Source organism: Lichenostomus cassidix, chromosome 1 (genome assembly GCF_008360975.1).
Source record: "Lichenostomus cassidix isolate B80296 chromosome 1, HeHo_3.0, whole genome shotgun sequence".
In the NCBI taxonomy this organism is placed as follows: Eukaryota; Metazoa; Chordata; class Aves; order Passeriformes; family Meliphagidae; genus Lichenostomus; species Lichenostomus cassidix.
Window position 1 is genome coordinate 25,176,450 of NC_139479.1, and position 13,816 is coordinate 25,190,265.

Consider the following 13,816-nt stretch of genomic DNA (forward strand, 5'->3'; position numbering starts at 1 on the left):
ATCAAGTCCAGCTATTAACCCAGCACTGGCAGGTTGACAACTAAACCATGTCCCCAAGTGCCACACATAAATGCCTATTTAAATACCTCCAGAGGTGGTGATGAAACCACTTCCCTGGGCAGCTCAATTCAATGCCTGTCAAATGTTTTTGTGAAGAAATTTTTTCTAGTATTCAATCTAAACCTCCCTGGCACAGCCTGAGGCCATTTCCTCTCATCCTATCTACCTCATTTCCTAGCAAGGCTTGACTGCTGGAAGAAGATGTGAAGTTTCATCATCATCCCACTTGATTGCAAGAATGGATCCTCAAGGCTGGTGTGCCCCAAAAGCCCCAAAGAAGTAGTTATTATATTGCCAGGTTGCAGGACAACTGCTACAGGTGTCCCCTGGTCACTTTTGGTGCCTCCACTGGGAAACTCATGGAACACATCACAGTGTTGTCCCTGCAGATGTTGCTATCCTTTATCTTGCCAGAACCACTGCCTCCAGTGACAAGCAGCACAAAAAAATGCGGAATTTTGCCTAATATGGACGCTGTGTCTTACCTCAGTTTCTCTTTTGTTTGAACCCTGAGTATATAGTACAGTGGCAGTGTGTATCATGCTGGTGTTCCACCTCTAGGCTGTTCCTGTCCTTCCTTCCTGTGAATTTCTGGGTACTTAAATAGGCTTGTAAAGCCTTTGATCCAGGACATGTAGCACAGCTGCAATATGCAGTGGTCCATCTGCTTGATATAATGACTTTGGAAAACAAGTGATATTAGCATGAAACTCATCTGCTCTTAATTATTATTTTGATATTTTCTTGGTTGTCACATTTCAAGATTGCCACATTTGTCTATGATTTCATGTCAAAAGCTGAACATCTTCCAGCTAGGACTGTAGCAAATCTCCTTTGTTAACATAGTGTGTGCAAACTAATATTTTGTAATGCAGTATTTAATATTTACTTCAACGTGACTTAATTAAAGGTTGTATCTTTGCATTTGCTTTCAGAGTAATAGATGACACATCATATTTTAAAACACTTCTTGAGGGCGATGTGCATAATGACATATATTTGGGTTGTGGCAGATCTGTGGCCATACAGGACATAGTTAAACAGAACTGAGAGGAAAATCTTGACTGCCAAGTAAAGCAGCATTATCAATTTCCTCTCTCCTGCACTGAAAGAGACAGGGGGAACAGACAGTGTAGGGCTTCCTGATATGTTTTAAGAAAGCCTGGGATTCATTTCCCCTCCCTTCCTTCCTATTAGCTGTTTGTTAACTCCCAGGAAGACCCAGGTTTTTCTCGTAAGACCTCTCTGCTCACATATTCTGGAGACGGGCTCTGCCTTTGACGGGCTCAGTCCTCTGTGCAAATACAGGGGGAGGAAGAGGAGTTGTATTGATGATGAGAGTCTGACTTTGGGCAAACGAACTCAAGAGGAGTTTCTAACTGACAGCATTTTATTCACAATTTTCTGGCATGAGCATAGCACTTGTGCCTGAGGGATACCAGGTGCTTGAGACAAGGTAGGAAACGCAGCAAGTGTCAGTGCGAGATTTCTGCCCTCGGAGTGCCGAGCTGTGAACTTACAAGCAAGACTGTGAAGTTAAAAGAAAGATGTTCAACTTGCCCTTCTTCAGGAGAAATCTCACAAGTTTCTTCGCAGCTGCTGAACATCCCTTGCGTTAAGGAGAAGGATGTGAAGAAGGATTGTACAGCTACTTGGGATGAGCAGTGGGATTGGATCTCCATGTGCAGCTGGAGTATATTGACAAACTGGATGTTTTGTGGGAGCTTTTCTTCATCCTAAACAGCACAGGGCTGTTAGTTTGGATATAGTTATTTTAGATGAAGCACTAAAAAAGAGACAGTTTTGCACCTTTTTTATTTTCTTGAAATTTCATTTGCTAGTCTGACCTGCTTATGTGAGAAGCTGTGACTGCTTTATTCATACTGATCACACTGAAAGTAGACTGAAGCTGTGCCAAAATGTCCTGTCTGCTGGGTGCAGCATGCTAGGAACTGAGAAGGTGTTGCAGCTTCATGCAGAAAGCATCTTAGTATTTTCAGTCTGTTAAGTGCGGCCAATTTTTTTTTCCTTTCTAGTGAAACTAGGTATTGCTTCCTGAAGAAAAGCACATGCAATACAAATATTGTATTGTATACACTACACCCTCTTCCAGCGCTTTAAAACTGAAGCCTTTTTTATAATTTTTGGTATCATCTGAATTTGACAAAGAAGTTTCACACTCCATTGACATTTAAAAACAAAATCAGAGTATCTTTCAGTGTGTTAGAAGAGAGCAATTCTTAAGAGGAGATTTATTATTTCTTTGGCTGAGTTGTTTGGTGAAGATACACCCATGTCTCAACGCCGCCTTTTAAGGGAAGGACATGAAAGTCATTTTAGGATCCTACAAAGATTCTTCCAAATCCTTCATGGCAGACGGCACTCAAGAAATAACCCACATCAAATATGCTCTGGTGAGGTGAATGTGTATGTGATCTTACAGTGTGATGTGTGTCCACACAAAATGTTGCACTTAAACTGGAGCAGCCTTAAATATGAGCAGTAAGCAGCCTAGGATTTGTGTTGCTGATTTTTTTCAACTGATGATTCTTGCAGGAGCAAGTGGCTTTTTTCTGAAAGTGTACTCATGTAGGGATCCAGCAACTGTTACAATTAAAAAATATAAATCTTTGTCAATATTAGGTATTACCCCTGGTACTAATTACTCTCTGTCACCAGTACCTACTGAAGAAAAGCTTGTTTTTTCTTGCAGTTCCAGGTGTATGACACCTGGATTTGAATGCTTTACATCAGCCCTCCTTTTATATTCTAGAAGAACATCGCTGAGTATTCCTCTCCTAAAAAGTTTACCTATTTATACAAAAGAACATATTTTTAACAGTACTCAAAAAATCAAGTAGTCTCTGATCACATCTGTAATGTACTAAATTTAGGACTTGCTGCCACTGACTCAGTCTCAAAGTCTGTTTCATACAGTATGTGTTAGTGTGACTGATAATTATATAATCTTTGTGTTTAGTAAAGCTACATTTTAGGCTTTTTTTTTAAATCTAAAATAAGTTAACCCTGACTGGCTAAGATAAGCTGAAGTAGATTTTAAAATAATTAATCAAAACTTCCTTGGGTTTTTTTGTGCATAGTGACTTATTATGGTCTTAAAAAAGAAAGAGGACTTTTTTTGTTTCCTTTTAAATTAATTTGGAAATTGACATCAACATAAACGAAGCTACCTTAGTTAATTTTCAAGGCTTTTCAGTATTCCTTTCTTTGATGTTGACATTTACTCTTATTAAAAAAAAACCAAACAAACCAACTGTGCAAAAAATGCCTCTCTGGTGATTTGATTTTCTTACACCTTCATTTGTACTGTGCTCACTGACTCGCTTCTCATCTAGTGTGTTTGGAATTAAAATTACAATGTTTTCTTTTATAATTTTTTTTATAACTTCTGAAATGTAAAGATTTCACCTTTCCTGACTTACCAGTTCTGGGCATTCCTGAGGCCAAGATTTGGTATTTTTAGGAGTGCTTACTAGTAAATTATCGAAATCTAACAATTCATTCTATTTAGCTCAGACTAGAAAAATTTTGATGTAAATTTCTGTTCATCACAATAAAGAAAAATCAGAAAAAATTTAGTAGCACTGGTAGCACTCACACTGCAGTCAAGTCCATAGTGTAGCCATGAAAGCCACTACTTTCACCAAATACTTTATGATATTTATGTTTTTATGAGTTTCAGGCACTTGCTGGCCATTCATTAATGGATTGGAGTTAATCCGAAGTATTGGCAAAGTGTTGACTACATAGGAGAAGAACACATTCTAATAGATAGTATTCCCAATTTTTGCCTAATTTCCTTTAGACCAAGATCCTTTATATAAATCTTATAATGCTATGCAATCATGTCTTACTTACATCTTCCTTTCACTATCTAGAGGTGTGTATAGTCAGAAAATAGTATGTCTCTGTAGGAAGCTGTCTGTTCTGTCTCCCACCCATCCTTATTATTATTCTAATTCTTTTTGATCATGTGGCAGCCTTTTGTTGTTTGAAGTCTTCAAGTATGCAAAAATTCTGTTTCCTTTCCTTCCTGTTACCCATTTTATGTTAACAGTAGGAAAGCAATTATAGGCTTTTAATGTTAATCTTATATATCCAGTGAGAATTACTCCATTGTTTTGGTCAAAGCTGGTTTATGGCCTTTTGGACTATTAGGAGTTTTCCTGCCTTCCTCGTAGCAAACCTCGGCTTTCAGTGGCACTTGCAGATTTAATGTTACACAGAAGGTGGATCAAAGTTCTGGACTGTGGAAAGGGAGAGGTACTCCATCCTGGGAACCTTTCTGTCCTGTAGCTACACTGGGTGAAATCACAATTTCGGCAGAATGTATTTCCAAAGTAAATGTGCTTGTGATTCTGTGAATCCCGTGATGTATGCATCTCTCTTCTCCTTGTGACAAAGTTGAGCTGCTCTGTCCTGTTATCCCAAGTCTCACAAAGCTTTGTTCTCTCTTCGTTAGTGTCTCTGGAAATTGCGGAGAGCATGTTTGCTTTGCTGTCACTTCATCTTTTCCCTGCATGTGAAACTATTTAATACAGAATATAGAAACCTTTAACTGAACAATAAATGTCCTAGTTCATATATTGATTTTGCATTACCTTATTTACCTTAATAAGGGAAGCTGGGCTGCCTTCCAGAATCATCATACTTCATCAAATCCACCTCTGTTTTATTTTCATTTTAACAAAGCAGACTTTATTTACCTACAGCTTGTTGACAGTTGGATCTGTCCTCCTTGGTCTAATCCTCATTGTGCTGTTCTCTGCAGGTGTCTTTTACTCAGGGCAGGCTGTGCTGCCTTTATCTGCTCACCCTAGTTGAGCCCTGGCTCTGGTGACACTTGCTCTTTGGAATGCAGATTTTTGGACCAGGTGCCACATGGCCCCTCCTGCCTGGACAGGCAGGGCCTAGGCTGGTGCAGTGATTGCTGTGAAACAGCATCACATTTTCTGAATCCATCACTGACTGTGTCTCTTCTGTGTGCTTCTTCATCTCTGCAAGCAGGTGGGACTGCAGTTGTGGGTTTGTGGAGGATTTGAGCCCTGGAAAGCTGTGGCTCTGAGCAGTCTTCTCTGGGGACACATGTCTCCCATCAGCAGGGCAGGTTTTCCAAGGTGCTGACATGCTGTGGCCCTTTGTGGTGGGCATCCCAGCATGGTGCTCATGGACCATGCTTTGAGATTCTCCCTCTTCTCGCTTTCCCTAAGCAAATGGGAGCAGTAGTCAGCTTGAACTGAGAGCTGTAGAGCAAGTCTGGCAAGTGCAGACGCCAGAGACATCTGTCTTCAGTCTGTGCTGCGCGTGGTATGGATGGGGAGTATCCTGTAGTCCGCATCTTCTCGCTCTGGATTCAGGTTGGTTTTCTGACAAAGATGACTGAAGCTCTAGAGCAGTTTGCTTTTGTGTGTAGTCCTAGGCATGTGATGAAGGGATGGCTGAAGAGCCTGTCTGTGTCAAAGGGTCCTTCCAATCCAAAGTTCTGCAAAAAGTGCAGTGAGCAGCACCGTAATGTGGGTGTCTCACACAAATAGATTTTTGTAGTGAGTCAGACAGAGCTTGGTTAATGCATAACCTGAATAGTCCACCACAAAGAGTGAAGAAGAGTCTAGAGGACCAGCACTTTTGCATCATGTGTGTCAGGAAAGGGGATGCAGATGTGGTACATCTTTTCCTGAAGCTGTATGAGTATTTCTGTTGGACAATGGGCATTCTTGTATGGGGAGAGAGAGTTGCCTTACAGGCAGGCTAGCAAAATGTGTGGATGCAGGAAATGTCAGACTGAACACACAAAAATAGCAGAAGTGTTTAAGTACCTGAAGGCTTCAGTGTAGCCAAAGCCTGCCTGGAGCCTCTGCAAACACTGACATTTCTGGTCAGTGTTAAAATCTGCCACCACACTTTATTACTGTTAGTCCCTATGCTAGATAGGTCCAGGTGTCCAAAGCTGTGTTGGCTGTTTGCTGCATTCACACCTTTGTTTGCTGTCTGGATAAAGGTGTTGAAAACTAATTCATTTGAGATTTTGGGTTTTTCGATCAGAAAGATGGAAAAGGGAGTTAGGTGTGAATCCATAGCAGAGGTGATAAACTGTACCTGTAAGTGAGCAATTCAATAGGACTGGCATGGCGAATATCTGCATGAAAAACAGTTTTGCTTTGCCTTGTTAAAGCCTAACATGAATGAAAATATGCTTAGGGCTTATGCTTATATATACTGTATCAGACACTGGGTATATCAGCAGTCTGTAAATATTCAGGGTGGGGTCATGAGGGGAGAACACTATAATTAGAGATAATTACAAGAACAAAGACATTAGTGGAGGAAAATTTATTTGTAAAGTCATCTTGTGCCACCTGTTGTGTTTATGGAACAAAGTTCAGGTAATACTAAAGCTCTTACCTTCTCAGGACAGTTTGTTTTGAGCAGGGGAAGGGAAAAGTGGACCTTTTTCTTCTCTGATGATGAATCAGAGAGGAATTTCAGTAGCAGAAATGAAGAGTTACTATTTTTTCTCAGAATGGTGCTCATGGCTGGACTGTGCAGCGCAGGGTAAGTTGGGTTAACTTATAAAAAATCCGAGATCGTGTAAATGTAAACAGACCTATGTAGTTTGCTAAGTCAGGGGTGTATAAGGTGTGTGGCTTGGGACTGTGCTCTTGGAAGCATTTTAAACATGTTTTATATGTAACAAAACCCCCATATATTTCAAGAGTCTTAATATAAATTTTGCTAGTTCATTGATTCTTGAAAATATGCACTGTTTATACAATACACATCATTGGAGAGTCTGAGTTGTAAATGGTAGTATTTGGGTTTCATTTTAAAACCTTTTTTCTAAGGAAGTAAAACGTTAGATATTTTAGGATCTAAATTTTCATGTAAGGTTTTTATGGACCTTTCTTTCTTTTCTGATAGCATTCCCCAAACTTGTTACCATTTAATATCTATGATGTACTTAATTGATTTATTTGGCTCAGACAAGTTATTTGGTAAAAAGTGAGCACATCAGCAAAACCAGTTACAGCTGAAATCCTTCTGAAGACAGAAAAGGTTCTAAGCAGTATGTCTATCAAAAGTGAACTATTTCTTCCCTGAAATAATTTTCAGGGCATCATACAATTTAATAGGGATGTGTTCAGTATATGTTTTCTGATAAAGAGGTTGTTCAGATACCAATTTAGCAACACTGGCACATGTTTTTCTTCTTTCACTTAGGTGTCTGTATTGACCTCTCCTGTAAATCTGAGGGACCTTAGCGTCCTTTTCTTAAATACCTTTTTCTGCCTTTTTTTTAAGTTTTAAAATCTTTATTCTTTGTGTTAAAAAGTGAAAGTGAAGGAAATGCATGATTTGAGAAGTATATTTTACAATCACATTAAGATGCATGCTGTAATATAAAGCAGAAGTGTCTAAAAAGGATGATATTGTCAGCAGATTTGTGAGATTGATCCCACTCAAGATTCCTGAAATTGCTTATTATTTCCTAATTTTTGTGTTAAAAAGTGATTCAAATTAAATTAGAACATTCTGAATTACACTGTCGGAAAAGTTAATATTTTCAAGTTTTTGGTGCCTTAATTTGGAGGAAAGAATGTTCCTTCTCCAGCTGTGTGCATAATAAGGAAGGAGTGTGTTGTGGGGTACTGATATACAGATCACCACTTTTATCCTCCTGGATGGTGGTTCTTCCAAGAAAACAAAGACTTTTAAGAGTCTCTCCAATGAGCAAGAGACATGCACCCAGAATTAGGGGCAATACAAGACTGTGCCTCTAGGCTCCTCTTCTGGAGATCCACACTGACTGAACTCCATGAGCCTGTTCCCTTGCCCCTTGGACCTCCCCAGCCCCTCTTTTTCCCTGTTTGCTAAGATTTAAGCTGTCTCTGAGTCTTCTTACAGGGAACAGACCTTCTCTAAAGGTTGTTGTTGTTGTGTGACATTAAGGGTTGCACATGTGAATGGAGGAAATAAAATTTGCAAAATAATTCTGTTGCTTCAATACATGAAAAGGCTTCAAAATGAACCCTTCAGAAAACAAAGTCTGTCTGTGTCTTTGACTCTTGAACTGGGGGAAAAATGTATTCCTGACCATTAATGCTATTTGAAAAGTCCATTTAATTAGAGGCAGTAGCTATAAATGACATTAATACTATAATAGGCAGTGAGCTAGTAGGAATTTATATTTTTCCTGTTTTCGTAGCCACTTAAGTATATATGAAAAAAAAAATGCAGTAGTGGAAAAAAATAATTTAGAGTTGCCCTGATCAGTAATCTGAGAGACTTTGCTTCAATAATTTAGAGTAAAAATGACTTACTGTTCTTACAACATATTTTTGCTTTTCCACACGGAGAATTGTCAACAAGTAGATATTTACTCTCTGGGCAGAACCAGTCCTGGAGCCAGGATGTTGCTTTATTTACTCCCTTTATCTTCTTCATTGTTCTTCCAAGAAGCTGCCAATCTCATGTGCTGTTGCAATCTGTTTAGTTCCACTGAAGTCATGCTTAATAGGATGGTTTGCACTACTTCCTCTTACTGTGTATGCTTACAGTGTTTAACAAAATCCCACATGATCTTCAAATTAACCTCAGAGGTTAAGCCTACCTGAAGAGGTCGAACATACGCAGCCTTGTGCTGAAGCAACCAATGTCAAAAGGATCAAAGTTTATTGTAACATTTCCACCACTTCCTGACTGAAGCTAGCTCTTGTATTTACTTACTTATTTAATCTTATTTCAGAGCCACTGTGTCTTCTTCCAAAGCAGGAAGCGTAGAATAACTTTAATATGTTTCACTTCTTGCTCAGTGATCTAAAAAATACCCCCAAAAGACTCTATTTATGTCAGCAGTTAATCCAACATCACACACTATTTCTGTTTCTTGCACTTGGACTCAACTATGGCTTGAAACCTTCTGCAGTCTTGTTGATTGGTGTTTTTTCCTGAAAATAATGGCTGAGGACTGCTGATAGCTCTAGTTTTCACGTTTACTTACTCTTCATTGCTATCTGTCAGCAGTCTTTGGTGTCACTGACTGTGAGTTTGTCAACTTGCACACAACTCAAGGTGAGGGACCAGGCTGTTGAGCAAGTTCATTCTTTTTGGAGCGAGCCCAAAGAACTAACTGAAGGACCTGGGAATCTTCTGTAGGGGCTGCTTGTTCTCCCTTCTTACCCCCCTGGTGGAAAAAATGTGAGATTTCTCCACCTGCACTATTGACAGCATGCAGTGAGTCTCAGCCTCATCTAATTATTTTAATTAGTTTTACCTGTTTTTGTAATTTTAAAGTTTCTAGTCAACTCTAGAACTTTTTAAAATAGAGGTCACAAAAAAGTGAGTCCAGGGACCAGGTTAGAAGAAGATCCTGAAGGGCTCAGTGGGAATGGCTTGCAGGTATCTTTTAGCAAGTTTTGTCCACTTAAACCATTGCAGTTGATGGGGCAGTTGGGAGGGATTGATTCTGTAATTTCAGAAGTGAGTAGTTAGTCAAGAGTCTTTTAAAAATTGTGTCCAGTACAATTCTCATGACAATTTATCTTGGAGTTGTCCTGGATTACAGCAGCTCTTGTGATGTGTGAATTACCTACAGTAATGTAAATCTGGACAGGGCTATATTCTGAGAACCATCGGGAGTTTCAGATGGCCAAGTTAACTTAGTTGCATTAGTGATGAGTAGTTCTCTGAATTCCCTATTTTTTTATTTCTCTGACAAATCACTTTAGAAGTCTCTACAGTATGTGACGTATAGTTTATCTGATTATGTGGCAGAGAGTTAATGGAAGAACTCATTTATCTGTGTCCTTTGAATTTTGGGGAAGGAGCTATTTGCTTTTCAGTCTTCTATTTGAAGGAAGGATGCAATATATATTGCCTTCATTTTCTTCTTCTAGGTGAAAGATTACCTTTCATGAAACATGAGGAACTTGTTTCGTACAGTGAGTCTGTGGAGCAGAATACTAATTCCTAAGACATCATGATTAAAAAATAAAGATTTTCTCTGCTTTAGCCAAACACTTATATAATTCTTACCGTCTTTGGTGGATTACAAAGGTGTGTATGAGAAGGTGGGTAGGGATCAATACGTCAGTTTTTAAAGAGCGGTAGTATGTGAAATGAAGAATTCAAGATGTTGCCTCTACCCTTTTACATTAGAGACCCTTGGCCTTTCTAATACTGCTTGTTACAGCTGCTTTTTTGAAACAGAAACTTGAACTATGTGATTCTGGAGAGCACACAGCTCTTCTTCAATTCTCCTTTCAAGCTCTAGCTTCTACCATCTAAATCTCTGGAACTCCAGTAGTGTCTTCAGACATTTTAGCTTGGCTGTGTATGTGGGGCACAGGTAATGATTTGTGTCCTCTACCATGATGGCTATCAAAGACTGTTTAAAGACTTCAGGTGCAAGTACACGTGGTGTCTACTACTTTTCATGTAAACTTTTCCCCTTTTGGTTGATAGCATTTGACCTTGGTTCCTTCTCTGATTTTTTTTTTGACTTCCAGCTATTGAAAATTATGTTCTTTGTCTGCAAGGTAAGTTGTAATAATAATTTTTGCAGATGTTGTCATTTACCTTTAGAGAGTTATTTTAGGGCTTAATTCCTTGGAAAAAAATTACAAGATTCCAAGATTTTGAGGTGTTCTAAGCTGGTTAGCATGGTCCAACTATGAGTAATGTGTACCTCCAGTTCAGCACAAAATCAACATCTGCTGCCACATTCAATGAAAGCACTAAAGGAGGTTTGCTGGCATTGACCTTTAGTATTAAAGCTTAAAAACATAGGAACTGTCTTAGTGGCTCCCAACAAAGCCAGTTTCTTTGCCTTTGCCAAAAGAAGGACTTGGGAGTTTGGTCCAGCCCTTGAAATTTCTTTCTATATTCAGTTGTCTAAATACAGATCAGACTGAATGCAGAGAACTTGAGTTGTGTCCGAAAAATTTGTAATGAACCTTCAGGTTTTGAGGTGTCAGGATGTTGTTTTGGGGATCATGTGTTTGGACTCGGGTAACAGCTTTCTCCCTGAATGTGCCTAAGCCACCCTTTGGCAGTGAATCCAGTTTGATGCCTAAACAACTGGAATTTGTCTGGGGGTTTGAGGATAAAGATCTTACAGTCACAAGAGTTATGGAATCTCCACCCAGTATTTTCCACTCTGGCGTGCTTCCAGTGTAAAAAAGGGAAAGGTATTCCCAAGACCATCTTATCAGATGGGGTTTCAGCCACTTGCCCTGCTTCAGGTCACCTCAGTTTATCCCCTTCAGCATTACAAAATAACCCAGCATATTTTTTGGGAACAAGGAGTCATAAACAGAGTAATAACAACTGTTTTCCTCATTAGTTTGCTTCCTTCTCTCGGTTACAAAACCCTATTATTATTATTGTTTACATTTAAACAATTAGAATGCTCTGTCCCCTCTCCCTGTCCCAGCACATGCCAACCTCGAAACCTTGCAGTCCACAAGATTTTTATGGATGCTCTATAGCATAGTCACAGTAGCGTGCTCCTGCCCTGAAGTCTCCTCTCCAGACAATGGGCTTGTTCACTCTTTAATAGTTTAAATTTTTTAAAACAATTTCCTCTATGTGACCATGTTTATTTTAGAAAGGAAAAAACAGAGGTTGCTCTTCTAACCTGCAAATGGCATTGGTGCTTCAGGGAGAGAAGACATGTTTTAGAGCACAGTGCCAACAGTTAAGCAAGTAAGGGGAGGCAATATGGTATAAAACAATTATATAAAACCAGAGAAAACGTGACAAAGTAGGCTTTGGGCTGCAGTTTGCCAAATTGTGAAGCACACCAGAAGTATACTGATTAGCTGCCAATCTCTGCTGTTGTGTGGGAGGCAGTAACTTCAGCAGAACTGTTGCCACAGAGGGGAACAGGCTTGCATTAGGTCTGAGTCTATTTCTCAGCATTTAGGCTTCAGTAGAAACTTTGGTTGCTGGTTTATAGCACAGGACTTAATCTAAAGACCTCCTTGCAAGAGGGGTATTTGCACAAGCTCTTTATCAGCCAGCTGCTGGTGGCTGCACTTGTGAACCTTTAAATGCCTGTGAATTCACCCCAGCGGGGCTGGCTGAAGCTAAATACCAGTCAGCTGCCAGGAGGTGCAAGGCAGATGCATGTGTTTGGGGCAAGCTCATGATAGAGCTGTGAGTCTTTTCCTTCCACTCAGGTACAATGAGAGCTTCTTTCTGCTTTCCTGAAGAAGAAAACGTGAAATAAGCTCAATGAAGTAATAGCTTTTTGTTGTTGGTTTGTGGAGACTAATATATTTATGTACTGTTACCCGTTTGTACCTGAGCTGCTGTTTCCTTCTCTAGTTAATAAAGTAGGGTGATTAAAAATAAGATGTGCATTGGCTTTTTCTGCCCTACGGAATTACATGCAACTAACAGGAAGGACTTGAATATGTGTTAAATGTAAGCAGTTTCAAATTGGTTCATAGCACAGAAGAAGAAATTCTGTTGAAGAAAAAAACCCTGAGAACTGATGGACATTTCCAGAGGCTTGGAATTGGGAAAAAATTGAATATTTGAGGGCCCCTTACACCTTACTCTCCTAAATGCTGTGAAGAAGTGTGTGCAAGATATTCCTTAAAAAAAATTTAATTTCATGCCCTGAAATTTCCCTCAAAAATGTAGTTCAGCAAATAAATCCTCGTTGGGAAGTGGGGGTACTTTTAATACTTTTAATATTACTTTGCTATTCTATTTGTCTGAGCATATTTGGTTCTTTGCTGATCCTTTGAATTGGGTGGGTGTGGGCATTTATTATCCTTGGAATTGTGCATCTGGTGTCCTGGAAAGGTGTCTGTGAGTGTTCAGCATTGGCTGAACTGCTGAAGTGTGGGGATGAGAGCAGCAGCAGTTATAGGATGTGCTGTGTGTGAATATGGCGAGATGGAGGCTTTTGGGAACAGACATAAAATGTCATGTTGAAGACACTTAAATGCTTCAAATATGGGCTGTAGGATGAGATCTGAACTGAAGAGGCCTCATTTGCTGCCACCATAGCACAGGGAACTATAAAGAGTGCCCTCACCTTTGATCCACTTGCCTTGTGCTTTTTCGCTTAGTGCAAATACAGGGCTAAGAGCTCAGCTCAAATTATGTTGAACTAATCAGGTATGCACTTGGTAAGGCAGGAGCTGGTGGAAAATAAATGCTTTTTTTGCTGCGGCAACAAGAGGAAGAGGAGAAATAATGGGTGGGAGTTGTGTGTGTGTCTCTTGTGAGAATGATTGGCATTAGTTCAGCTGCTGCGTGTGTCAGAACAGGTGGAGTTTGCTCTTTGGCCTTCATTTCATCTTTCTTTCAATCTTCATTCTCCTTATGGAAAGGAGAAGAAATACAAAACTGTTTCAAAAGATTCTTGGGGTTGGGGCATTTTCCCAGAACTGCAAATGGTGGGGACTCCACGGGAGTTGCTTTCTGCTAACTGCAGCATCCTAACAGGTGGAGGTTGGAAGGTTGATGTGGTTGGGGTGCCAAGTTTATGTAGTTCTTTCCTGTAAGTTTGCATAATTACATCTCTTACATGGCTGGTGCACCTCTGTTTGTTCTTGCTCATCTCAGACCAGAGTGAAGGTTGTTGAGGTGTGCTGAACAATCCGGCCTGATGAGAGGCTGACGCTCCTAACCCACCCTGGGCAGAGGCGTGGTTTTGCTGTTTCACACCATAAGCTGAGCTGTCACACCTAGGCAAAAGTAAATACACTAACAGGGCAAG

The 13,816-nt window shown here is 39.8% G+C and overlaps 1 protein-coding gene and 1 long non-coding RNA gene across 10 annotated transcripts in view; one reads left to right on the forward strand and one right to left on the reverse strand.

Moving 5' to 3' along the window:
- The window catches only part of MCF2L (MCF.2 cell line derived transforming sequence like), a 144,224-nt gene that overhangs the window by 46,872 nt on the left and 83,536 nt on the right, over positions 1–13,816 (forward strand). For 2 of the 9 annotated variants that reach the window (XM_085053228.1, XM_085053159.1), the window contains exon 1: positions 1,310–2,474. The exons of the other annotated variants lie outside the window; for them this stretch is intronic. In XM_085053228.1, the coding sequence (XP_084909354.1) occupies positions 2,354–2,474 (121 nt within the window). In that variant the 5' untranslated portion in view covers positions 1,310–2,353. Of the gene's footprint in view, positions 1–1,309; positions 2,475–13,816 lie in introns of those variants that run through there. 9 annotated transcript variants of the gene reach the window in all.
- On the reverse strand, positions 1,433–5,656 carry LOC146444347 (uncharacterized). The gene is made up of 2 exons (XR_014850205.1): positions 4,788–5,656; positions 1,433–4,597 (listed from the first exon to the last, which is right to left on the reverse strand). It is a non-coding gene; the product is annotated as an uncharacterized LOC146444347 (long non-coding RNA).